We start from the raw sequence: 27,343 nt of genomic DNA, 5'->3' as shown, positions 1-27,343 counted from the left end.
AATTTTTTTATAAGAATAAAGATTGTGAAAATGAAAATTACTTATGCATGTTAAAAAAAATCGAACCTTATTAATCATGGGTGATGCACTTGTAAATGACTAGCCTAAGTGCTTTCTTTTGGACATGCACTTATGCTTGAATCCTTAGAAACTGAGCAAAGGTGGAAGCTACAAAAGCTAGGCAACACTCAAGGTGAAGTAATTAATTAGCTAAATATGAAGGATATGATATGATATGAGGCACTTTGTCTTCATGCATTTTGGCTTCAATTTATCAGGAATATCGGATTAGGATGTTGTAACATATACTTTGAGTGTAATGCACCAAACTTCACATGCTAGTGGCTCTATAATTGACTTGAAATATTAAGAATGAGGTTGGTCTCTACTCGGGAATTGAGTAGTTGTTTACACTTATGTTTTCTTCTCTTATTTAATATGGTATTAGGTAGTTTAAGTTGAGAAAAAACAGATGTCTTAAACCACTAATCTGTTTGATTGTATAAAATCGATCTAGTGTACAAGCTTCCTACCTACTAGGATTTGAAGAGTGCAAATATGCAAGTCTTAACATTGCAACTGAAAAATTATGTTTTTTGTATTAACAATGTATCCCCTCATCCTATGAGTTATGAACTATCTTTTAGGATAAGTGACTGTCCTTCCCAATCCGTGTCACTATAAAGGATCAAACATTTGACATTTTGGTCTTCCTGAAAATATAATGGAACCTTACTCAGAACATTTTAATGTGGGCAAATTAAAGGGAAAAAGAAAGTAAAACTGAGTTATGCTCATTTATTTTTTCCCTATGCATCATCATGTATAGTCACTAATTTTCTCATATATCATCATGCATGGTTGAAAACATATCACGTTTGGTTTTTCATTCAGATAACTAATAACTTGAAGAATCTTATTACGGCAAACAGATAGTGATGCCAGGTGCACGCATGTTATGCCTGAAGAGTGAAGATCCTATTATTCTCATGGGTTATAATGTCTTTGTACCAATTTTAGTTGATAATTTTTGAAAGTTGAAATGAGTGGTACTCTTGTGAAGTCAAATCATGCTCAAGTACTTTTCTACAACAATCCTAATTACTTCTACAAACTTCTCTTACTAACCTATGAATTTGTAAGTTAAGAAAAATAGAGCGGATTAGTGCACGATGTTCTTATCTAATTAAGTCTGAGAATGATATATGTATGTATTATTATTATTATCCTCACAAATAAAGTTTCCAATATTTGAATTGATGATCATTAAATTTCAAGACAAAAAATTTAACTATTGGGTCTAGACTTACCCTCACAATTTTTAGGGTGAATAAAACAAATTTACAAAAGCTAGAGAAAGTGGCCCACTTATGTCACCACCTTTTTCTCAAGCATGAGTGCATATCTTCCCTAACTTAATTTACCTAAACTCAATTGTTATCTTAATTCCATATAGTTCCCCTTCACCCAAGCTACCAAAGAATCCTAAACATTCCATTTCATACCTAATCAAGGAGTGAAAAAAGTACTAAATCTAAAACTTAAAAGGCTGAAAGGAATAAATATATTTTTTAAGATAAATTTACAACATACACATCATTTCTTTATCACTGTGAACTGTTTTGAAACAGTGTAGGCAAGGATATTTCACTTAAACTGTGCTATTTAATATCAACCTTATATCTTCCTAGCACTTGAATCTGTGTCATTGTTTCATTATTATTTCTTCCTCCATTTCCTATTCTACTTTTCATACTGAAAAAATAGGCATTTCTTAATTCTTCCTTATATGGAATGAACCCTTTGACTCATTTAATGCATCTGAATCTCTATAAATAAACTCATATTTATCACATACTCAGAAATGGGTTCTATTTGGTTATGCAGTTTCTTTCTGTTACTAGCCATACTTAATACTTCTTCTATTGCAACTTTGAGCAATAATGCATCAGATTCCTATTGGCTTCTCAGAATTAAATCAGAACTTGTTGATTCATTAGGAGCCTTAAGCAACTGGTCTCCAACAATTCATATCTGCAACTGGAATGGACTAACATGTTCAGTTGATCAGAAACATATTATAGGCCTAAACCTTTCTGGTTCAGGAATATCAGGTCACATTTCGGTTGAGTTCAGCCATCTCATTTATCTTCAAACACTTGATTTGTCTTCGAATTCCCTTACCGGTTCGATTCCATCAGAGCTTTGCCACCTTCAAAATCTAAGAATACTGCAACTTCACTCAAATTATCTCTCTGGTATCATTCCTGCAGAGATAGGTAATTTGATGAATTTGCAAATTCTTAGAATAGGAGATAACATGTTGAAAGGTGAAATTCCACCTAGTGTTGCCAACTTGAGCCAGTTAATAGTGTTGGGTCTAGGATACTGCCACTTAAATGGAAGCATACCTATTGATATTGGTAAAATTAAGAATCTAATATCCCTTGATTTGCAAGTGAATAGTCTTAGTGGCCCCATACCTGAAGATATTCAAGGCTGCAAAGAGCTCCAAAACTTTGCAGCATCAAACAATATGCTTGAAGGAGACATGCCCTCCACTATAGGGTCACTTAAATCATTGAAAATTCTGAATCTTGCCAATAACAGTCTTTCTGGATCAATTCCTATAGCCTTGAGTCGGCTCTCGAACTTGACATACCTCAATTTACTTGGAAACAAACTAAATGGAGAAATTCCATTTGAGCTTAATAGTCTGGCTCGGCTTCAGAAGCTAGACTTGTCGAAAAACAACCTTTCCGGATCGGTACCACTCCTAAATGTTGAATTACAAAGTCTTGAAACTCTTGTTCTGTCTGATAACTCTTTGACAGGTAGCATTTCAAGCAACTTCTGCCTTAGAGGTTCAAAGCTTCAGCAACTATTCTTGGCTCGAAATAAGCTTTCGGGTAACTTTCCCTCGGAGTTACTCAGCTGCTCCTCAATCCAACAGTTGGATCTTTCTGACAATAGCTTTGAAGGAGAACTTCCAACCGGCATAGACCAACTACAGCACCTCACAGATCTTGTACTCAACAACAACAGCTTCATTGGAACTCTACCTCCTCAAATTGGAAATATTAGCAGCTTAGAAAGTCTTTTCCTATTTGGTAACTTTTTTACAGGTAAAATCCCAGTGGAGTTTGGAAAGCTACACAGATTGAACACCATTTATCTCTATGATAACCAAATGTCTGGACTTATACCAATAGAGTTAACAAATTGCACAAGTTTAAGGGAAATCGATTTCTTCGGAAACCAGCTTACAGGGCCTATTCCGGAGACCATAGGTAAGCTCAAGAACTTAGTTGTTCTTCATTTGAGGCAGAATGACTTGCATGGTACAATCCCACCAAGCATGGGGTACTGTAAAAGTCTTCAGATTTTGGCATTAGCAGATAACAGGTTATCAGGTTCAATACCACATACATTCAGTTACCTTTCACAACTTACTAAAATTACCCTTTACAACAACTCCTTTGAAGGACCTCTCCCTCATTCACTCACTGCTCTCAAAAACCTCAAAATCATAAATTTTTCCCACAACAAGTTCAGTGGAAGTTTCTTTCCTCTCACTGGTTCGAATTCACTGACTCTCTTGGACTTGACTAACAACAGCTTCTCAGGTCCCATCCCTTCAAGTTTAGCCAATTCCGTAAACCTCAGCCGGCTCCGACTCGCATACAATTATCTAACAGGAAGCATTCCTTATGAATTTGGCAATCTTGTTGAGCTCAACTTTCTTGACTTATCATTTAACAATTTAACAGGTAATGTGCCAACACTGCTCTCAAACTCTCCCAAAATTGAACATATGCTGCTGAGTAATAACAGGATGAATGGCCAAATACCTTCATGGTTGGGAAGCTTACAAGAACTTGGTGAACTTGACCTTTCATACAATAACTTCCATGGAAGGGTACCTGCTGAGCTTGGTAACTGTTCCAAATTACTCAAGCTTTCTCTCCATCACAACAATCTCTCAGGTGAAATCCCCCAAGAGATTGGAAATCTTACGTCTCTCAATGTCTTCAATCTTCAAAAGAATAGAATCTCAGGCCTCATTCCTTCAACAATTCAGCATTGCACAAAGCTCTACGAGCTGAGGCTATCCGAAAACTTCTTAGCAGGTATAATACCAGCTGAGCTAGGAGTTCTTGCTGAGTTGCAAGTAATATTGGACTTGAGTAAAAACCTCTTATCCGGTGAGATTCCATCATCTCTAGGAAACCTCATGAAGCTAGAAAGACTCAATCTTTCTTTCAACAAACTTGAAGGAAAACTTCCTCCATCACTTGCTAAACTTACCAGCATGCACATGCTAAATCTCTCAAATAACCATCTTGAAGGCCAGATTCCTTCAACCTTTTCCGGGTTCCCACGAAGCTCATTCATGAACAACAACAACTTATGTGGCCCACCATTATTAGTGCCATGCTTAGGATCCACAACACAGAGGAAAATGCAGCTATCAAACAAGCAAGTTGCAGCAATAATAGTGGCTATTGTCTTTACTTCCACAGTGATATGCTTAGTTATGTTGTATATCATGTTGAGAATCTGGTGCAAGTGGAGAAAAGTTTCCATTTCAAGTGCAGATGGTAGTGCTAATAGTCATAAGATTGAGGAAGGTAAATGGGTTTGTTCTGATCATAAGACAAGAAATGGAGAGTACTGGAATATGAATTCCTTAAGGATGATTCCTTCACCAGATAAGCAGAATTCAGAACCAACAACTTGTTTTTTTAATCTCAAAATGGAAGGCATGGAAAATACAAATATATAAGCTCTTTTTCTCTTTCAATTTTTTGTTGTTGTTGTTGTTGTTGTTGTTGAGAAGTTTGGGTTCCAAGCTTTGAGGAACCATTAGTATTCGGAATAGTAGTGGCACATAATCAAATGCTAACTTCAATTAACATTGTAAATACTTTTCAAGTTTAAGCAATCTAATTAGGCTTATGCTATGTTTTCTTTCTAGGTATCTCTTCCATTCTAGTTTACCCAATACATTAAATTTAAATTTACAACAAGGTAATTAATATATTTAGATTTTCAATTCTCAGCTTGCTAATCACATACTTCTAAATATTTAAATGACCACTGAAATTCATTATCCATGGGCACAACACTATTTAAAATCACTCTCTAATATGTGATTATAAAAAGGTTTGTTTGGCAAATATTTATCAAATAGACTTTTATCATATATAAACTAATAGTGTAAATTTCTTTACATGTCAATATATTATTCACATAAATAATGATCAACACATAGATGATGATGATCGATGATATGCTTATAGTTAAGAAAACTCGTACATCATCTGTGTTAGTATATTAAGAAATTAATCCTACATAAAAATTATACATTTATTTATTTAAAGTGTTAAATACATTTTCTACTAATGATGGTAAGGTGATTACACCTAAAATATGAAATATGTTAAGCGTCAAATTTCATGACCATTTATTCTAGCATTTTAAAACTTTAATTTAAACCAAACTGATAAAGTTCAACTCGTTGAAATTATTAAAAGAAAGGAGCCCTACTCTTATGCACAAAGGATCCACAATTAGAAAAGATGAGACAAAGGAAAGAGAACCCATTACGATCTTCATTTTCATGTTACACAAATTTCCCTTATATTATTATGATCTAACATTTTCAGCTACATAGTACTACCGATTATCAACCACAAAAAGTGTATACTTGCAGTATTCTCACTTAAATTTTCAGCATGACAATGCCACCTCTAACCTCTTCACCATAAAAGATTAAGGACTTCTCCCTGAGAGTCTATTTGCGAGTTTAGTTTTGAAGGGGAATCAAGGAAAATAAGAGACTTTAGAACTATCTCGGAAGTGTATTTCATGGCTCTAAAATCATCCTTCATTCATTCCTCTTTAAAACCTAACTCGCAAACAAACTCTTAATCGCCATTTCTAACAATATACTAATATTTTGTTTCTATGGACGGAACCAATGGTTTTAAATCTGAATCTGCAACTGTTTTCGATAGGTTAAGGTTTTGTAAATGTCCAGAACCGCTACTGCTATTTAAAACCTTGAATAGAACAAACCCATTTCTTTTTTGGAGGGACTCATAAGAAAGTTCAAATGTAAAAATTAAGAAAATGAAGAATACAAAACCCAAAGGTGAAATGTAACTATACTTAATTGCTTAGTTAGAGAAGATAGTTGGCAGTATTTCATACATACAAAAAGCATATCTTAGCTGTGGCTCCCTTCCATCTATACAGAGTATTTTATACAAAAGGAGAGGTCAAAAAACCTTAGAGGGAACAAAATGGTAACCCTGGACCAAACTACATACATACAGCATCACTTTAAACAAGATAATTGAAGCTAGAACAAAAGAGGTACAGCTACACTACTCTCACATGATGTCCAGGGACTGTATTTCGGCCAAAAGCCGATTACACTCATGCTTATATTCTTCGATTTTAATTCTAAGATGCATCACCTGTACAATCACAACAGTAAAATTACAAGGAACGGGACTATACAAAGTAATGAAGCAACCATTGTAACTTTGTTCAAGAGTTACCTTGTGGTTAAGTTCTTCTTCTGCATTTTCATATTTCAAACAACTGCAAGGGGGAAAACAGAGGATAAATAAGGTTTTTGCTTCATAGTGCTGCCAAGTGATATATCAGAAGGCAAGAGCTATTTGGAGAATACAGAGAATCATAAATATGGCATGTAGCTTGTGTTCGGGAGAAACAGTCGATCAAGATTGAAGCTAATGCAAGTAGTTATGCAACAGCATTCTATGGAATCGAGTATCGTTAATGACTATGTAGTTAGAAATTTACTTACTCTGCATGAAGCTTCTTGTTCACTTGCATTAATTTTATAGCCTGTTGGTCTACCACCTGGTCTGCAGGATATGCCATGGTCTACATAAAAAAGCAAGGGTGAAGCAACATTAATATTATTTTCAATATAAGTAGAGTTTGAAGACCAATGCAATCAAGTATTCTAAATAAGTGATTAATGAGTCACAGTACTCTAGAATACTACTTCAAGCAATAAAAATATGAGTAAATACTTATTTTAGTCCCTCATGTTTTTCGACCATACCAGTTTATTCCTTCAAAAAAGAAAAGACCTAAAATGGTCACAGAAAATTTCAAACGTGGGTCAAATTAGTCCTTTTTGAGGTCAAATTAGTCTCTACTACGTGTTGTAAAACATACTAAAAAGGACTAATTTGACCCACATTTGAAATTTTGGAGGACCATTTTAGGTCTTTTCTTTTTTGAAGGAATAAACTGGTATGGTCGAAAAACATGAGGGACTAAAATAAGTATTTACTCATATTTTTATTGCTTGAAGTAGTATTCTAGAGTACTGTGACTCATTAATCACTTATTTAGAATACTTGATTGCATTGGTCTTCAAACTCTACTTATATTGAAAATAATATTAATGTTGCTTCACCCTTGCTTTTTTATGTAGACCATGGCATATCCTGCAGACCAGGTGGTAGACCAACAGGCTATAAAATTAATGCAAGTGAACAAGAAGCTTCATGCAGAGTAAGTAAATTTCTAACTACATAGTCATTAACGATACTCGATTCCATAGAATGCTGTTGCATAACTACTTGCATTAGCTTCAATCTTGATCGACTGTTTCTCCCGAACACAAGCTACATGCCATATTTATGATTCTCTGTATTCTCCAAATAGCTCTTGCCTTCTGATATATCACTTGGCAGCACTATGAAGCAAAAACCTTATTTATCCTCTGTTTTCCCCCTTGCAGTTGTTTGAAATATGAAAATGCAGAAGAAGAACTTAACCACAAGGTAACTCTTGAACAAAGTTACAATGGTTGCTTCATTACTTTGTATAGTCCCGTTCCTTGTAATTTTACTGTTGTGATTGTACAGGTGATGCATCTTAGAATTAAAATCGAAGAATATAAGCATGAGTGTAATCGGCTTTTGGCCGAAATACAGTCCCTGGACATCATGTGAGAGTAGTGTAGCTGTACCTCTTTTGTTCTAGCTTCAATTATCTTGTTTAAAGTGATGCTGTATGTATGTAGTTTGGTCCAGGGTTACCATTTTGTTCCCTCTAAGGTTTTTTGACCTCTCCTTTTGTATAAAATACTCTGTATAGATGGAAGGGAGCCACAGCTAAGATATGCTTTTTGTATGTATGAAATACTGCCAACTATCTTCTCTAACTAAGCAATTAAGTATAGTTACATTTCACCTTTGGGTTTTGTATTCTTCATTTTCTTAATTTTTACATTTGAACTTTCTTATGAGTCCCTCCAAAAAAGAAATGGGTTTGTTCTATTCAAGGTTTTAAATAGCAGTAGCGGTTCTGGACATTTACAAAACCTTAACCTATCGAAAACAGTTGCAGATTCAGATTTAAAACCATTGGTTCCGTCCATAGAAACAAAATATTAGTATATTGTTAGAAATGGCGATTAAGAGTTTGTTTGCGAGTTAGGTTTTAAAGAGGAATGAATGAAGGATGATTTTAGAGCCATGAAATACACTTCCGAGATAGTTCTAAAGTCTCTTATTTTCCTTGATTCCCCTTCAAAACTAAACTCGCAAATAGACTCTCAGGGAGAAGTCCTTAATCTTTTATGGTGAAGAGGTTAGAGGTGGCATTGTCATGCTGAAAATTTAAGTGAGAATACTGCAAGTATACACTTTTTGTGGTTGATAATCGGTAGTACTATGTAGCTGAAAATGTTAGATCATAATAATATAAGGGAAATTTGTGTAACATGAAAATGAAGATCGTAATGGGTTCTCTTTCCTTTGTCTCATCTTTTCTAATTGTGGATCCTTTGTGCATAAGAGTAGGGCTCCTTTCTTTTAATAATTTCAACGAGTTGAACTTTATCAGTTTGGTTTAAATTAAAGTTTTAAAATGCTAGAATAAATGGTCATGAAATTTGACGCTTAACATATTTCATATTTTAGGTGTAATCACCTTACCATCATTAGTAGAAAATGTATTTAACACTTTAAATAAATAAATGTATAATTTTTATGTAGGAGGGACTAAAATGAGTATTTACTCCAAAAATATTAATCATTTCCACTATGCCAAGTAACTGCAGTAACAGAAACAAAGGTATGAATATTAAGGGGAAATAATAGACTAGAAAACTAAGACTACTGGTTAAGTTGTATTATTTAGAATACTTTAGAGGACAATAATTATGCCTTAAGATAGTATGCATGAATGTCAATTAACTAAGGTCAGTTTCAGCATAACAGACAAGATACCAACACAGACCTGTGAATTCTGATTGCAACCAACACCAGTTACATTCTCTTCTGTTGTTTGCCTTTTCAACTTTTGAAGGTCTGTTAATTCATGCGCATTCCTCTTAGTAAGAGATTCTGAACCACAATGACAAACCATTAGTTGGATAAATCTTGTTAAGCTAGTTGGAAAACATATTGCTTCACATAAACAGTTACCTTGCTCAGATCTGCTTTGTGTGTTGGGTAATGGTACAGGTGAGAAACTTTCGTTGAAAGCAACTGGTTTTTCTATACCAAGTGATTTCTGAAGTGATGCTTCCAGTGGGCTAGATTGAGCTCGAGGCGTCATTTCCCGATACCCAATTAGATGGCAATGGAAACGCCTGCAAAAATTTAGCAAAGGTACTGCCATTTCAGATATCAATGTCTGAGTAATGATCCACAAACAAAAAAATGAAGTCCCACTCCACTGCATCATCCAGATAGAAATTATCATACTGAATACCCTTGCCTTGCAAATGTTCCAAAAGCACAGAACATGCAAAAAAAACAGAAGATGGCAGACAATCAAGAGGACATATTTCTTCGATCCATGTTCACAAAAGAATGCTAGCATAGACAGTTAGGTGTGTGATAGAAGAAATAGATGTAATGACTGAAGAAGCCGTCTGTTTGTTGTTATATGACTGCTGGACTGTAAGTTTGTGAAGAGAAGTTCTAACTAAATGGGAAGGAAAAGTAGGTTCATAGGGAATAACTAGGAATAGAGGGTCAATTAGAGGTCATTTTGAGAGGAATCAAATTTCCTAGGTTGAGAAAGTTCCCATTGCTGTATTCTTGTCCCTAAATTCTACCTTGATTCTGCAATCTCACTGATGCAAAACCGGGAAGAAGAACATAATCAATAATATTTCTCATTCTTTCCTATTCAGTTCTTCTTAATCTGAACAAGTTTCTATTATACACTATACCAGTACTCCATTGTCATTTGCCTCAAGCGCACTTCAAGCTTTTGAAAGAGGGAAGTTCTCTCAAAATCTTGCTTATTGTGAGTTGGCTCAACAAAATCTGCTTGCAGGATACCTGGCACAAGTGTAACGTAGTTAGGTACCTATCCCCTACAAGTCCATTTTATCTGCAACATCAAACAGAAATATTGCCAGTAACTTGCAGGTGCCTCTTACCAACAACTCCTCTAACCTTATTGTTCGCAACCTGCCAAAATGGCTGCAAATAGAAAAGTTAGAAATATTGTTATGAACAGGGAGACATAAAAGAAACAGTAAGTGATTTGAAATGTTTGATTACATGTGTGATGGGAAAGTTGCTAGTTTTCGAAAAAAAAGATGGAGAAGAAAAACTCTTGTTTACTTCATTTACAAAACGATAATATATTGCTTTAGGAAAGATAACTTGTCAATATGAACCAAAACTTTATGCATGTTTTAAAAATAGAACCACACAAGAATCATGCCAATTTTCCCAAAAAACAGGTTCGTTTTCAACGTGGTCATACTAATAAACTTCCCTAACTTAATTTTGAAGTTCCTTGCCAAGTAATTGATACACTATATTAACCCTCAGAATTTGGAGCACCTTCTAGTTTTAAGGCTTTTGACAAGTGTAAAGATATCAGTTCATGGGAATTTGTGTTGTACACTGCTCTTTGGAATATTAGGCTGGAGCAAGATTCACGGATTCTTATATGACATTTATCCTTCAATTAAGACTCTTTGCATGGCCTTCCTTCTCTATGCAACCCTGCACAGGGCTTCAGGCTGCTATACGGCCGCAGTCTCTTTGACAAAAATAGGCAGAGATAGGAAACCGTTTTGTTGGATAATCACTTTTCTTTCTTCTTTCAACCCTTCATTCCTTTCCGTATGATAGGATATTTTATCATCCTTTCTTTGCTACCCTATAAAAACAATAACTACCACCTAGCCTTATCCCACTAGGCAGACTCAGCTACATTAATGAAATACTTGAAGTGTCCCCTACCAATTTTTTTACCTAGATGATTATCTTTTACAACAGCTTCGCTTAAAATGTTTCCTTGATCTTGCCCTATCTCTGTTAAATGGCTATCATCTATTTGATCAATTATTCTTACCATGGTCTCTGTTTAGTGATAATTACCAGTATCAGCCGGTTTTTGTGATATACATTGAAGCCTTGGATGTTAACTTCGGGAGCTTCCTTAATAAATCCAATTGTTGTCACAACTGTTGCCTGCAAAGTTAATCCAAAAGAAAACTTCTTAAAGTGTTGCAAATGCTAACCAGAAGCCTAAGGGCAGTCGTTAAGAAAATAAAAGAGGTAAATTTTAATTGGAAAGTGGTGTATTCAGTACATTGAGAAATGGTGTGTTTACTTTCCCAATAGAAACTTGTTTTTAATTGATTCTTAAAGGTCAATGGCTATCAAAACCCTTAAATTATAGCTAGCAAAAGTTCCTTAGTTCAACTCTTCAGCCCTTATTATTTGAAACACTAATTACTAACATCATCATAGAATTATGCATGCATATGGTTTATATCAATAACATTTGCCCTATATAACTTTCAACTCAGATAATATTTAAAAATAAAAAATAAACTATTCAAAAGTTAGACAAGAACCTCTTTGGAACCACAACTTTGTGGTCTGTACAAGATGTATTGGATATATTTAAGATCATCTGCAATGTTACGTAACTTCACAACTTGCCCTCGCAATATAATTTTAAAACTTTCTGGTATCCGCAAGTATAATATGGACACGTAAACCTGCAGAACCTGAGAGTACTTAGACTAAATAAAATTAAAAACTTTATGCAACCACTAAAGCATAACTTCTAAATTAGGCATACACGTAAAGAATAATGAAACCGGTTAGCAAAGTGTTGCTCATTTACTGCCTTCCAGGTAGAAACTTTGCCGACCTTCTTGATATCTCTAGCAATACGAATATCCTGCATCCAAAAATATCAGAAAGAGTTCCCTAAAAGCAATGAAAGCATAATTTTATAACAGATAGCAAAGCGAAAAGAGGAAAATCAATAAAACAGAATACAACCTCCTGATCCGTATCAAAGTCTAGTTCCAAATTCCCATCGCCATTGCACCATAAATTATAGAGAATAATTTTAGTTCCGTGAGATCCAATGTCAAGAAACTGCCATAGAGTGAAGAGTGCTAACAGAGAATTAGAACCTCAGAAGGAAAATATGCCATTAAAATATTAACTTGGCAATAGAATGATAAGAATATCAGGTCACAAAGTAGATAAAAGCCACTGCAAGAATTTGTGACCTTATTATATGGCCAGGCACTGATATTCTCAAGGATGTTGAGTTATCAGAGAGGTTACCATATAAATCAAAAAGTTTCAGACTAGCTGATTCAGGATACACTAGCAACAAGAAAGATAAATTTTAAATATCAAGTTATTTCAATTATATGGTTACAGGCTGACTGTAATATCAAGTTATTTCAATTATATGGTTATTGATAATTAGCCTTTGTAAGTCGTTACTTCATTTAGTCTTGTAGTTTTCTTCCTCTAGGTCTCGGTGTATTGTAAGTTTTGTACTTTGTCATCTTGAGTTGTAATTAGGCCTTGGCTTAATGACAGTTAGGCATTAATAAAAAAATCTTCAGAAGTCCGAATTCTCCTTTAGAATATAGTGGTAGTAGAGCCTCAACCCTTTAAAAATTGGGATTGTAGGTAACTTGAGGTTGTAATGCTTCATTTGGAATTTATGCACAGTTTCATGAATTATTATAGCCGCAAATTGCTCTATAGTTGGTAATGTGACTCGTCCAGCCTTAGGTGTGACCTATGTTTTTTCTTCTGATCTTCTACCCTATTTCCTTTTCTTTTATCAATGCTTCTTAGGGAAATATTATTACATTTTCAGCCCATAAAAATCCCTCTTGATTCCTCCTTCCTGAACCCACCGAACCCAAACTCCTAATTTCATAATAATTGCCACACCACCAATTGACCCCGGATACATTCTAGCATTTGCAATGCAAACCTCCTTTTGCCATTACCTGCCTAAGTAGCTTCTAAATCTGCCAGATTCTACCCTTAATCGGCCCAGGACAACAAATATTATTGCAGTAAATCTCTCTAGTCTATGAAGATTTGTAATAGAAAGAGAAACACCCCAAACAAGCAATGAGACAATCCGCTAAAGTCTAAACACCAATGCAATACTAATCAAACAATTCTCTATCATGAAAGGAGCATGTGGCTTTCCTATCTAAATTCTGACCAGCATCACAAAATAGCTCAAACCTTACACACAGAGACAACAATATGCATATGCATCCCATACTGTAATACCATGTATACTTAGTGCAAAACTTTGACACAATATCTAAACAAAATAGTTATTCATAAGTATTATACAAGTATCACCAGGGACAGATCCACGTTAGAGGCTGAGGGCACACACCTCCACTCAACTTGAGAAAATTCTCTACTGCATGCAATACCCATTTGTCATTATTTTCACTCCTACATATTTGCATCTATATGCTGCCTTTGCCCCAACTAACTAACACTTTTGGGTCCATCACCTAGGGTCACACAATTATAAAATGGCATCCTACAACCATGATTGTGATAACAATTCCCAAGAGAAACCTAACAACTATTTTTATGAAAAATGGTCCAAAACCAAAGTAAACTACATGTTCATGTCATAAGCTTTATCATTTTAAAGCTGGGATGAGAAAATGGGAAAAGTGCACGAGTCTCCCACCTAGTGATGTATAAGGAGGGTAGATGTACACAGTTCTATCCTTGCAAGCAGAGAGATTGTTCCAAGATTGGAACTCATAATCTCGGTCACAATGCAGCAATCTTTCTGTTGTAGTAAGCCTCACCTGCTTACAAAAAAATGACAAGCCTAGTGTACGAGACTCTTACTTGGTGGGTCATTGGGAGAGTAAATGAATAGAGTCTTACTCCACAAGGGAGAGAATGTTTGTAGGATTTGTACATGTACCTCTAGAAGGCAACAACCTTACATTTTGTTAAGGCCCACCCTCCAAAGTAAAGAATGACAATAGTGTAAAGTGAACTACATTGTCCAGGACATAAATAAGGTTATGTTGTCTGGAACAATAATACTACTAATAATAATATAAAATATAAGGCAATTGTACGACAATCATTCAATATGTTCTGAAAGATGCATTAAATGAAAGGAAAAATTTAGATACATACTTGATCAAGAAGTTCTTTTTCTGATGAATATGGTGACCAGTGCAACAATATGGACAAGTTAGACATGAAGTGCTCTTCGCCATTTAGTATTTTGAAGGATCCACTTGACGTATTAAACTCATAACTCACCTGAAATTGACACAATCACTTAATCATATAAAATGAAATTACAAGAGTAGAACCAACATAGCAGAAAAGGGACATGATCATGAGTACAAGCAATGCATCAAATCATCATGATAGCTGACAAAAGAAAAGTGCCAAATAGTCTAAAGAGAAGGAAAAAATATAGGTTAAATTTTACAGAAAAACCGAAGTTGTTTTATCACTTAAACCCATGTTTGGTACTTTGGTTTTAAGTAGAAGCGTTACATTTTCAGTTTACTTAAATTGTGACATTTCAAATCTTCCATGGATCTAACTTCACACAATTGGTAACAATTTAAAACTTCCATGGAATTATTTGGTGACACAGATCTTTCAAGGATGCAATTGGTGACTCTCATCTTTAAAGGACTGATTAAATGTTGTACTCCTTAATTTAATATAATGGGTAATAGTTTTACATACAACCAAACACCAAGGCGGTTTAACTGATCAAAAACACGACTTAGGTGCATAAGTTGGTAAAGGGGTCTATTTTAAGGGATTAAATGTATTTTAAGGAGTATGATAATTCCCTATTCAAGCAATCAGGATTAAAGCACACCATAACATAAAGTTTAGAGTCTCTAAATCTGCCAATATACAGTTAGCTTTCACATTTTTTTGGGAAAAAATCAGCAATGAGACAAGAATCTGTATTTTAATGCACTACATAAACCAGAACCCTAAGTAAAGCTGTAAATAGTACTCACCATTGGTACAACTATTCTGTGAAGCTGTGTTCGCATCAAGAATGTATATGACAGAAGCCCAATGCTTTGAGTCAGTATCCTGATTGACATACAGTTAGTGAGTAAAAAGAAAAGTAGCAGTTTAACCGTTTCCCCATAATTTACAAATTACTGTAAAACCTCTCTGCCTTACTTTTGGCTGAGTAAATGAAGAACAAGATAGAAAGAAAAGAACCAACTAGGTTGTAATAATAAACATACATAAACTATTTTGGTTTTTGCACTATAACCTCCAGACAGAAAGTTCACATTAGTTGCAGTATAGCATACTCAATCATTTTTCTTGTATTTTACAGTATCAATTTTCTAAAACACCTTAATCTATCTTCCCTTTTCTGCAATGCAATCCAGTTTTGCTAATCAGAACTTTGATATATAAACTAAAAATAGGAGCATCACATCAATAAAGCAGAAAGCACAATACCAAAAGAACCTACAGTTTGAATCATGTGAAATTTTCACTTTTGGACCCACCCGTTATTAAGGTGGTGACTGAAGACAATTGCATCTGCACCCAGTCTCATAGTACCAGTCTTAAAGCCATTGCCATCTGGATCACCAAATTGAAAAATAAACACAAAAGAGAATACCAAAATCAATGCAGAAAGAATGTCTCAGTCCACGTACACCGTCCAACTGCAAGTTTTGACATCTTCTCTGAAAATCCGAAACTCATGCATCGACGCATTGCTTCGGGATCCATTCCACCACCATCGTCTAGTTGCCAAATGTCAACACAAAATCAAAACAAAGAGAATATAATATTATAACATACTTCCGAATTATCATATTCAGTATAAATTGTGGGCATACACAATATTCAGAAGTAGGAATTTAAAACCACAAGCTATCAATTTCATATAACTGATGAGTCAATGTATATACCTTGAATCAACAATGCTGGACTTCCATCCTTTGGATTTGAAATTTTATCTATAAATACAAAAGTAGCCCCATTTTGGATCTACCTTACGAGCAAAAATCAACAGTGCAAAACAAAATAAGAGAATGAAATGTAAAATATGAAAAGACAGCTTCAAACATAGCAAAAGTACAAAACAAAAAGGGCAATGGACAATAAGATTTTAATAAAAATTAAAAAAAAACTAACATCAAAGTCAAGTTCAAAAACCAACAAAGAGTTGGTCTAGTGGTGTAAGGCCGAGTTGAATCCCCAAATAACGTACAAAGCCAAAGGCCTATTTGATCCATATGAGCAACACTTGTTGGATCATTGGATGGGACACACCACGGAAGGGATTAATTCCTTACTCGGATACTTAAAAGAATCTAGTTCTAAATGGATGTATCGTATTTTTAGTTCTAGGCAGGACAAGGTGCACTCGGGGATGCTTGGATTAGTCTGATGAAAAGGTTTATAAAATGGTTTTTGAACCCCCGTTTTATGTAGTTCATATATTTCAATCTTCCTAAATTCAATGCCAAAAGAAAAACTACTTTTGCAGAATAGGGAAATAACAAAAATAAATAGACAACACACAATTAGTTGCCAATAGCTTTCTATGCTGCAAAATATCATAGAAAATAACATAACATATTGACTATTCAAATAGCTACATACTCCAAACATGAGGAAAAATCACCTCGTCAACTGCATTATCGAGAAGTTCAGCTATGGCTGCAGACAAAGAAAAAAAGACCAACTCATTAGAGAATTACAACGGTCAATCATTAAAAGACTCACTGAATTTAAAAGGGACAATTTTATCTATAGATCAATCAAACCATACCACCGAATGCCCACTTATGCGAAGTTGCATTTGAGTGAAGAAACAAAGGGTGGACATGCAAATAGTTATCTGCATCTGCAATCCAATGAGAAAAAAAACAAAAGATAATGAGTATGCAAAGCAAAAACCACCCTTTCTACTTAAAGGCTACAAGGTTAGCATGTAGCATATGAAATTTGGAAAACATAATCAATATGAAAAATCAAGTGCGAAAAAAATAATTAGCAATTTCGCATTGTATTTATATAACCTTAGCTGACAAATTATTCCATGGGACCAATTAATAAACTACATAATATCAAATTTGAGCAAAAATGTATCGGATTACTTTGGATTCGAACTTTAGAACCAAGCCCATTTTTGTAAGTTCCAGCCTTCCAAAACATCCTACAAAGAGGTGTTTCACAAATTGGTGATGAATAAGAAAGGCCTGTATCATCATCTGGCAACAACCCAGGCTCCATTAAACCCGAATAACTATGACATGTACTTGGACCATTGGAGCTTATATTTTTGTTATAATCTTGACTAGTAGAATGGCATTGTTGACCTTTGTTGGTCACATTTTGTTGCTTTACACAACTAACAAAATCCGAACCCGCATTTACAGCATTGGCACCAACCTGTCCCCCTTCATCATCACTACATAAATCCACAAATTCTATCTCGGCCATCGTTATCTCTGCGTAAAACAAAGTAAATCACAAATGACAATGGTGAACTAAAAACACAGGACAAAGTAACTAAGTCAAGAAATAAATCCAGCTAATAACACATAACATGACTTTAGCCTTTAGGCAGTGGTTTAGGATGAAAAGGAATTCATTTGAATGGGACAAAATATTGAAACTAAGACATGAGTTGAAAATGGAATGGCAGCATCTTAAAACATGCACGGAAAATAACTATATATCTCTGATATCTAATAAAGATGCTTGCTTTCATATTTTGATACAGGAATGACATGCAGTTTCTAAACACACAAGAGAAAACAATGTGCACACCTTGTAAGAGTTTTTATGTCGTTACCGATTCATATTTATTCATTATTGATTCTTAAATAAAGGTACTACAAATAAAAGTAGATGATGATAGACTAAATATTGACTGTGTTTACATTGCATAGCATTAGCATTTTGCAGTGACAATATAAAAAAACTTCTTTTTCTTATTTACATTTCTTTTCTCTACTTATTTCACAGACGATTGATATCTAAGAAAGAAGCAAAGTGGTGAGGTGGAGGAGAAGTTACGAGTAGTGAATGAAGAAGAGGAAGAAGGGGGGACCGAGTAATGAACAACACCACCAGAAGAGACAAGTACTTGATTTTATATATGTTTTCAATAGAAAATGTTATTACATAAATAAGAGGATAAAAATGTCTTTAACATTTTATTATTTACTTTGTTCTCTATAGAAACAATGGAGAGGATTATTACTGAACGATAACGTACCACGCCTTTTGGGCTTCTTCAACTACTGTAGTACTGTACTCTACTCAGGTTCACGTTTGGTCAAGTTACCAAACAGAGGAATGATAACATGCTATTGCCTATAGGTCAATTTTCTTTTCTATAAACTAGCTTCGTGGACAAGTTTTCTGTCACCTGCCTCTTACAATTTTGTACAATTTAAATGGATGGTAATTGGTTGAAGCCAGTAAAACCTGCCATGTAAGCAAAATCAATAGGAATCTTAAGGGTAAAATTATAAAAATCTAATTAATGTTAAAAAATTCCTGGTATTTTAAAAAGAAATTTAGTAAATATGAATTATTAGAAAGACATTTAAAATTCAGACAAAATTGGTAATTAAATTATAAAATTGGAAGAAGAATTCAAACTTTAATGTGTGGTTCAATTCAAATGTTCTTAAATTTTCCAAAACTATGAATAGAATCAAACTTAAATGTTTCCTAGAAAAATTTGAACAATATTTTGTCATTTGTTTCAGTTTCTTCACATTAGTTTTGATGTTTAAACCAAGTTTGGTTGAGTTGCTTACACTCTTTGATTTGACACGACATTTTGACTCAAAAAAATCTATAGATCTACCATTTATATGTTCTTCAACTCCTATATTTTTATACAATGTTAAATTTATTCTTCACACTTGAAATACTTAACATATATTTATCTCAAGTGTGAGTTACTCATGTTAAATTAAACAATTTAATCCTAAAAAGGTATAAAAATCAAACTATTCAAATGCCAAAAATGTGAATCAAAATAATCTTTGATAATACTTAGGTATTCAAAAATTAATCATAAATTGCTAAAAGTAATTATTTTGTCTCATATGAATAACATTTTGTGTTTTCAATTTTTGAGTGGCAAATAATGCATATATATATATATATATATATATGAATCATTTTTTTGTAGTTTTTTTTACTGATATTATATTTCTGCCATCTTATCACAAATCACAAGCATGCTTTATTTCTTGTATAAATCTTAGTATTGCCATCCACGAATCCGTTATTTACGTTAAAGATTAGTTTGGGAGTTAAATTTTTTAGGGAAATAAAGAAAAAATGGAAGGCTTGAGAACTATAAAATAGCTCACAAGTTTTTCCTTTCTTTTCCCTCCATTCTAAAATCTAACTTTCAAACAAACTATAACCGACCTTACCTGTTATTTTGTAATATTTAAAAGTGGCAAGGGCATGTAAATTTAGCTTAAAAATAATAAGGTGTGATTCACTTACTCCTCGTCCTAGTCATCAATTTTATAAACATTTAATCATTTAAATATACTCACTACTTTTAAACCATTGAATTTCTTTAGAATTGATGGTTATAATGGAATAAGTGAATCTCTTCCCAAAAGGATGGGGATCACCTGTCCCAAATTGGTGTCCCCAATCCTGTCTTAGCCATTTGTATTGAAACACATGTATTTAATAAATCATTTTTATAAAATTAAATTAAATTAAATGATTATTTTTCATTTGTTTGCAAATATTGATTGGCTAGGGACACTGGGACATGAAAGGGAGGGACAGACGATCTCGGTTCTTCCCAAAATAGTATCCCCTACTTTTTTCGGTCCTTGAAAATATAGTCTCCTTTAGTCTTTGAGAATTTCAAACATTGGATAAGTTAGTTCTTCCATTCTTTAACATAAACTAACATCCATTCTTTGGAAGAAAAAAATGTTTTTGCAATATCAAAATAACTTCATTTTACACCTTCAATCTTCTTCACCTGAAAATAGTAACCCCAAAGAATAACTCATTTTTTACAATGGCAATAATAAATCCAGCTAATTCATCAATGACAAATACCAATAAGCTCCACATCAAGTTGATTGACTAACAAGATGAAGGAGACACAAATGGTTGTGTCTATGGCAACAATGATAATAGTGTTGTAGTTAACATATGAGGCAAACAAGGTTATGGTTTGCTAATATTGCATAAGAGAATAATTTTTTCTAATATTACCAATAGTATCTCTTCCCAACAGATATTGTTCATAATAATCGAACTATTTACTTTTATGTTCTTTTAGAAATCTAATAGAACCATTAGACTGATGTCTTGTTAGTAAATAAAATAAATTTAAGATTAAGGAGATATATTTAATGCTAAATTATCAAAATACACTCTTTCTATAACATCAATTGACCAAAATGTTGGTTTTATACATGCTTAGAGGTTAAAATTAATGTTATGAAACTCGAGCCGGACATCAACCCGGAAGAGATTCTGTATAGGTTCTAACTGGTTTAACCGTCCGATCAGACTAGATGACATCATATATGATATATAATTATTAAAATAAGTGAATAACACACTTATCATTATCATATTTTGCATAATATAACATATACAAATTAAAATAAAAGTGTATCAAACAAGTTTAAATTTTATATAATTAGAATTATAAATCAACACAAGTATTTCATGACATTATGTGTTACGGTTTATTAGAATAGAAATTAGCAAAACTAAAAATTATGTCTTACCATTCAAGACTAGTAATAATTACAACAGAATAATATTCAAAACTCACATACTATTTTTTATTATGTAGTGGTACACAACTGTTTACATCTTGCATTAGATAGAGAAAGGAAAAGGTAAAAAAACATTGGCATGATGTGCAAGCAAAACAAAGAAACCATTTGATTTGATAACATACTATTTTTTATTATTTAGTGGTGCACATCTCCTAATTTTGGGGTTTTACCGTGAAGAAATGATACTTTAAAACTAGCATATTATTTCTTATTGAAGATGGGAATGAATGTGAAAATAATGAGAATAACAACAAATTAAAATTAGTGATACACAACATCTAAGTCTAGGATATCACTTTGTTTTACAATTTTTATTCCTTATGAAATGAAACCAGGAAAAAATGAAGGCAAAAAGCCAGAAATTTGTATTAGTGAGAAACCATACTGCAACAGTGACGACGAGAAGGTTTCCTCCGACGACTTTGGTTCTCCTATACAGGTCTTCATCACTCTGCGCTTTTCTTCCTACTCTACATGTGTGACTTCTCATTTCTCTTCTTCTCCTTCGTTTCCTCTTTAGGGTATTAAACTTTATTTTTTTTATTTGCAGTTATGGGTCGATCGATCTAACTAACTGGGTTATTCCGAGTTAAGCCGGTCAAACTCGGCTGAACCAGATTTCAAACGGTCAGAAATAGTCTGAAAGAGAGGGCGGGCTATTTGGTGAAACAAGAGCGCTTGTGGTAGCGGCCAACAGTCGGACCGGTCAGACTGTCCGGTCCTAATAACCCTGGTTAAAACACATTTTGAAATGAGAAAAAAATATATGTCATGATATTATAAAAGTTTTATATATTATCAGTTTATCATCTATCCTTCATTTTAAATTATTATTGTTTCTTTAAAAAAAATATAATTAATTATATATAAAATTTTACACTTTTGAAATAATAATAAAAAACAATATTTGAGGAATGTTTTTACTTCCTTTTCTCGCTCTACTAGTGAACATGTTAATTTTTCTCGAATCATTTTCCCATAAATGATGTAATATTCATAGTAATTTCTGATGAAAAACTTGAGGTTAAACTCTAATAGTGTCCTATGAAAAATTAAGGAAATAATTATAAAGTGTAATATACATGTATCTATACTAATATATAAAGTCAAAACATGATTAAGGGGCAAATATGTAATTGAACATACATAATTTTTATATTCCAATTTTGTCCTTCACTATATCAAATGTTTTTTTATGTTTGCTTTTGTAAACACAAGTTGCAAATAATTTACCTTTATTATATTTAATGTTTTTATGTTTGCCTTTGTAACATACATGTTGCAAATAATTTTGGAATAATTGAATTCAAAACATGGTCATAATATTTTTATCACAAAAATTATAATATTATGTATACTTAATACGAACAAATTGTAATATAATTATGTAAAATGAAACATATAAAAAATAAATATTTAGTAAAAGAAAGTAAGAATGTAGGTCAGTAGACATTGAGTGTATGTCGACACACTAATATCTATAATTTCAAATAAATGCTTATAGTAGCTTTGTGTTGGGAGGGTTAGTTTCCCAATTTCTATTTACCTTCTCACAATGACACTATTTTTTTTTGTTAAATTTAGTATAAACATTTTTGTACATTTTAGTGGACTCAATTCTAATGATACATTAGTTTAGGTATGAAAATGATTTATCATGGTACCTCTTATTTAATTGTAGGTGTTTACCAAATTATTTTTATGAAGTATTTGTGTTGTGAGAGCTTTATTAGTTAGTTATTGGTTCTTAGATTATGATCTTGATGTCATTAGGAATTAATTATAAGGAAACTTACCCGAAACTCAAGTATCTAACTAAAACACTCATGGTTGAGAGTCTTAACCCTTATAATCTTGGTCTTGTTAGAATATAAAGATTATACTGCACCATTTACTATTATTTTTTTGTGCTACTTTATTTAAAAGTCATTGAATATATAATGACAGAATATAAATTCTTTTATCATAATTTTATTAAAAGAAAAATACCCCAACAGCCCTTGTGTGCGACTACGATATTGGAGGGCAGTGCAAATCTACAGTCTCAATCAGTTGAACATCGATTTCACAATTTGAAGAGTTTCATTTCTACTTTTTCTTTCGTTACCTAATTTTCGTGTATTTTTCTTCGCCTCCAGCCATGGCTGAAGAAGATTCTCACAACTCAGAAGAACGCACCGTTCCATATGTAAGCAAATTCTCCCATCTCTTCATTTTAATTTTAATTTTAATTTTTTGTTTACGCCGCGTCAATTGCTAAAAGGATTTGCTAGTGAACCCTAGGTTTTTTTTTCTTTACTGGTTCATGTTTCTGTTAGTGTGTGTTTTGATTTATGAATGTGAATTGATGCGAAAAAACATACATATGTTTCAGAAGGTTTGGGTCATGAGTTCATGGACAAGGTTCAAAAATCAATGTTAGAGTTCTGTAGGTTTTGTCAGAGCCGTATGTTACTGTTCGAAAGTTATTGAATGGCAGCCAATTTTAATTAAACTATAGCTATTTATCGAGTTGAACCTTCTTAGGTTTAGTTCCGAACATTTGCTCATATCATATCTCTCATAACCATACAATGATTACTTGATCAACCTAAGTTCATCTGAATGACATGAAAAAAGGATACCTAGTAAACAAGGCTCCTATTTAGTGTAGTTTGTGGAGGGTAGATGCACACAGTGTTACCCTCGCAAATGAAGTTGTTTCCCGGATTTGAACCCATAACCTACAGGTCACAAGGCAAGTAACTTTACCATAGTGCCGAGGGTGGCCTGCCTTCTGATTGGGAAAAAAAATCTTTTTTCCTCTTCTTCCCCTTCATGCACATTTTCGTTTTCTTTTGAATTTATGAAAATGTTGCGACTAAATGCTTCTGAGATTTTACTATGCTGATTTCATTGCTATTCTATGACTTTTGTTAATTAGGGTTCTCCAAGATTAATTGGAATTCCCAGCGGGGGCACCGCAACTATGATTGGACTATTTGCAGGCATGTTGTACGGTGGTAGCAAGGAGGCTTCTGCTTCTGTTGTAAGTTTATGACTAAAATGAGCTTCAAAACTTTGTGATTTCATATGCTGATCTCAGAATGCATTATGTTCAACTTCAACATAGAAAATGCATTAATAGTACAGGCAAGAGTATAAGTGAATATGTGAAGTTTTAATTTTATCTGCTAAATTTGTAAACTACAAATTTCACTTGTTTTTATTGTGTTGTATTGTTGTTCCGCTAAGGTGATGTGAGATCAATACTCTGCCTCTATCGTAATGGATCCAACTTAAACACCATCGTTATTCATTATTTCAAAATATTTTTCTGAAATAGACAGAACCAACAAATCTCAAGTTACTTAGTGCTACCAAAATACATTTGAACTTCACATCTAAATGCAATAAAATCCCATGTCATGCCTCAAATATCTTTGTTAAGATAGAAAAAGAACACCCTATGCAAATGTGTTGCTAAGGTTTATCTTTTTTAATACTGCTTTGTCATTCTTTTTGTTGCCAACTATGTTAAGATAAAATTTTCTTGTCTACATTTTTTTATATTATGTCAATTAATTGTCACATTCCCATGTTTTGCTAGAGCAAGGATGCAGAAGTGGTGTTGAAGCTTGGGAGCACGGCAGACAAACGTGAACAACATCGATTGATGAGAGATGCAATGGAGAAACGGTTCCTTCGAATTACACGGGGCTCAATTGTTGGAGGGGTACGTCTGGGAATGTTCACTGCTGCATTTTATGGCATACAAAATTTGCTTGCAGAGAAACGGGGTGTACATGATGTATTTAATGTTGTTGGAGCTGGATCAGCCACTGCTTCAGTTTTTGGTTTAATCAGTAAGAAATCATAGACTGATGGTGAACTCTTAAATGTTATCTGGGCTGGATCATGAACTGTTCGAGTTTGTTATATGGCACTTTTTTACATTAGGAAAGGGCTTCTTTAAGTTGAAAAGTTTGATATAAGAATGGTTAGATGTCACAAAATTGTTGTGCTGATACATTGTTTTCCTTTTATGTTAGTGCCAGGGTCGCTCCACTGGCGAGCAAGGAATATGGCGCTTGGGTCAGTACTAGGGGCGGCATTTTGCTTTCCTCTAGGTAATATTGTTTCTTGGTTAGTTGTCTTTGGTAACCACTGATGAGACTTCCACTGATATATGTACCTTTATACTTGGTATGCTATTGAAATAATGCTGTTAGAAGCATCATCTGAAACTCAAGACAATATCAATCATTGATAATTTACTGATATTGGGTTTTTTAGTATATCTAGTTATATAAAATATCTTTTCATTAATATAATTTTTGCACAACTGAAATATTGTAAAATACTTTTATGTATGTATGTGTGTGTCGGCACATGGGGAGAAAGGCACTGACCAAAGCATTTGGAATTCTATCAGATTAGTAGGCCGTTACTTTTTTCTTGTTACTTTATCTATGATGAATTCTAAAGTTTAAGTTATTGCATTTCTCTTGTGAGGAGAGGGATAAGGGTGCCAAAAGTGCTGGGCTTTGATCCCAACAATCCCTAAAGAATGGATTGGTTCCACTCTATGCTTCCCATATTAGAATAAATTACCATTATGAAAATTGAATTTGGGAATTTGCTTAGTTATGAATACATGATTTCCATCTATTGTTTGACCAGGTTGGATCCATCTGAAGCTGGTAGAGAAAGCTAATGAATGGAATCCAGATGCACATCCCGATTTAGATCGGAGAGAAGTAAAGAGTGGTGTCACTGCTGCAATTGAGAGGCTCGAACGGAATTTACGTAAATGAAAGCTTTTGTCAAGTATATCCCCTTCCCTTCAAGCTACGCCTTGTCGTTTTAATTTTTCAGAGGCATGGTATTGGGGGAGGAGCCTGCACTTCAAAGGCATTTCATAGGTAAAAGTACTAATCCAATAATTTCTTTTTGGGTTACAACTAACTCAATAATATATTTGACCAAATTGTGTTAAACAAGGTTTTTCCATGAGATTGTGAGGCCACATGTTATCCATCTTTTTTGGTCGCTGGAACCTGGAAAGTAGCATGCTTATCTTCTGATTGCTTCTGTTTTGTATTTCATTTCTTCTAGTGCCTCTAGTATGATTCATCCTGTGGTCCTTACAGTTTCTAAGAAGCCATGTATTCTGAGAAAGCAGCAATAGATGCATGAGTATATTACACCGTTTGCTTTGCATGATCCACCTTTGTCCTTATGCAATGTATGTTGCAAAGTGACTATATGTTTCTTATAATAGCCTGCACAAGAGAAAGGTGTATGCCTTAAGATTTGTGCTGGACCTTGTTGCCCCTTTGTAAGACATGCAATGTTATTTACAATCATAAACACAAGATGTCGAACATGGTAGTTTTGAACCTGGTAGATTGAGACATTTATTAGAAGACAACAAACTCACATTAAGAATATCAGATATGTAAAACTCAGCAGAAATCATTGAGCATTGGTTTTATGCCTAATTATATAGATGTTAGGAACCCATAAACTCAAGTGAGAAAGTATTTGTATTATTTTAGTAAACTGGAATGTATTACAAGGAAAAACCATGTAACCCAAGAGTTAAGCTTATAGAGTATCCTCTGCTCAGCAAAATGCTGAAAACCATAAAGTTCCTACCAAGCTCAGGCAATATAAAGAAGAAAAAATCTGGCTCTAAAAAATGGACCACAAACTTAGACAATAATAAAAACTAAAAACCTGGCTCTAATTGATTACAAGTCCAACAACTCCAAAGAAGCTATTTTAGTTAGGAGAAGACTTGACCCCTTTTAAGTGATATAGGGGCACTTTCTGCAGTATCATTTCGGTTTTAGGAATATTTTGCAGTTGTATATGATATCGGTTAACAATATATTAGTAAATATTAACATTGAATGGATTCCTAACTCCTAAGCCCAGGTTATCGTGTTAACAACAACGTGTGTTTCAGCTTCGCTATCAAAACGAAGATGCCAGAATATAGGATATATATTATGTATAATCAAGGAAATATAACTAGAAGAAAATTGAGGAGAGTCTCACATTAACAAAACATAATTATATAGTATCAAAGGAGATCGGGTAGATAGATAACATAGGTTCTTAGGGTTTGATTGTCCTTGACAATACAGCTCAGAATAATGAAATCAATGACACTAAATCTACAAAATGAATAAT

General features: G+C 33.6%; 3 protein-coding genes and 1 long non-coding RNA gene across 6 annotated transcripts; 3 read left to right on the top strand and 1 right to left on the bottom strand.

The window, feature by feature from the left end:
- Window positions 1,627-4,977, top strand: LOC109357515 (LRR receptor-like serine/threonine-protein kinase GSO1). Its single transcript, XM_019601523.1, has one exon. It carries the CDS (start codon window positions 1,865-1,867, stop codon window positions 4,784-4,786), a length of 2,922 nt encoding a protein of 973 aa, XP_019457068.1. The 5' UTR covers window positions 1,627-1,864; the 3' UTR covers window positions 4,787-4,977.
- Window positions 6,148-17,925, bottom strand: LOC109357526 (protein MICRORCHIDIA 6-like). 2 transcript variants are annotated; one of them, XM_019601533.1, is made up of 20 exons: window positions 17,465-17,925; window positions 17,137-17,211; window positions 16,990-17,024; window positions 16,271-16,349; window positions 16,013-16,102; window positions 15,860-15,935; window positions 15,347-15,425; window positions 14,490-14,618; window positions 12,327-12,425; window positions 12,121-12,222; window positions 11,891-12,046; window positions 11,409-11,501; window positions 10,454-10,496; window positions 10,241-10,352; window positions 9,486-9,652; window positions 9,298-9,404; window positions 6,842-6,921; window positions 6,570-6,612; window positions 6,389-6,485; window positions 6,148-6,342 (listed from the first exon to the last, which is right to left on the bottom strand). In XM_019601533.1, exons 1-19 carry the CDS (start codon window positions 17,808-17,810, stop codon window positions 6,399-6,401), a joined length of 1,998 nt encoding a protein of 665 aa, XP_019457078.1. In that variant the 5' UTR covers window positions 17,811-17,925; the 3' UTR covers window positions 6,148-6,342; window positions 6,389-6,398. The 2 variants fall into 2 exon arrangements, with proteins under 2 accessions (XP_019457078.1, XP_019457086.1); XM_019601541.1 differs by having other exon boundaries at window positions 11,891-12,037; window positions 17,465-17,924.
- LOC109357540 lies at window positions 7,385-8,030 on the top strand. Its single transcript, XR_002108873.1, has 3 exons — window positions 7,385-7,563; window positions 7,793-7,835; window positions 7,920-8,030. It is a non-coding gene; the product is annotated as an uncharacterized LOC109357540 (long non-coding RNA).
- LOC109357479 lies at window positions 23,169-26,361 on the top strand. 2 transcript variants are annotated; one of them, XR_002108862.1, is made up of 6 exons: window positions 23,169-23,351; window positions 24,087-24,191; window positions 24,753-25,008; window positions 25,195-25,272; window positions 25,826-26,033; window positions 26,065-26,361. XR_002108862.1 is itself a non-coding variant. In XM_019601467.1 (5 exons), exons 1-5 carry the CDS (start codon window positions 23,304-23,306, stop codon window positions 25,957-25,959), a joined length of 621 nt encoding a protein of 206 aa, XP_019457012.1. In that variant the 5' UTR covers window positions 23,169-23,303; the 3' UTR covers window positions 25,960-26,361. The 2 variants fall into 2 exon arrangements, 1 of the variants encoding a protein (XP_019457012.1); XM_019601467.1 differs by having other exon boundaries at window positions 25,826-26,361.

The sequence above is a fragment of the Lupinus angustifolius genome, chromosome LG01 (genome assembly GCF_001865875.1).
Source record: "Lupinus angustifolius cultivar Tanjil chromosome LG01, LupAngTanjil_v1.0, whole genome shotgun sequence".
Classification (NCBI taxonomy): domain Eukaryota; kingdom Viridiplantae; phylum Streptophyta; class Magnoliopsida; order Fabales; family Fabaceae; genus Lupinus; species Lupinus angustifolius.
The sequence above is the reverse complement of the archived record's forward strand: the minus strand, read 5'-3'. Positions and strand labels throughout refer to the sequence as shown.

Excerpts from the sequence above, each read along its gene's own strand:
- LOC109357515 (XM_019601523.1), top strand. The coding sequence starts at position 1,865 with ATGGGTTCTATTTGGTTATGCAGTTTCTTTCTGTTACTAGCCATACTT.
- LOC109357479 (XM_019601467.1), top strand. The coding sequence starts at position 23,304 with ATGGCTGAAGAAGATTCTCACAACTCAGAAGAACGCACCGTTCCATAT. Across the intron at positions 23,352-24,086 it reads AAGAACGCACCGTTCCATAT|GGTTCTCCAAGATTAATTGG; the intron begins GTAAGCAAATTC and ends TTTGTTAATTAG. Across the intron at positions 24,192-24,752 it reads AGGAGGCTTCTGCTTCTGTT|AGCAAGGATGCAGAAGTGGT; the intron begins GTAAGTTTATGA and ends ATGTTTTGCTAG.
- LOC109357526 (XM_019601533.1), bottom strand. The coding sequence starts at position 17,810 with ATGGCCGAGATAGAATTTGTGGATTTATGTAGTGATGATGAAGGGGGA. Across the intron at positions 17,025-17,136 it reads GCATAAGTGGGCATTCGGTG|CCATAGCTGAACTTCTCGAT; the intron begins GTATGGTTTGAT and ends CTTTGTCTGCAG. Across the intron at positions 6,922-9,297 it reads GTTGCAATCAGAATTCACAG|ACCATGGCATATCCTGCAGA; the intron begins GTCTGTGTTGGT and ends TTTTTTATGTAG.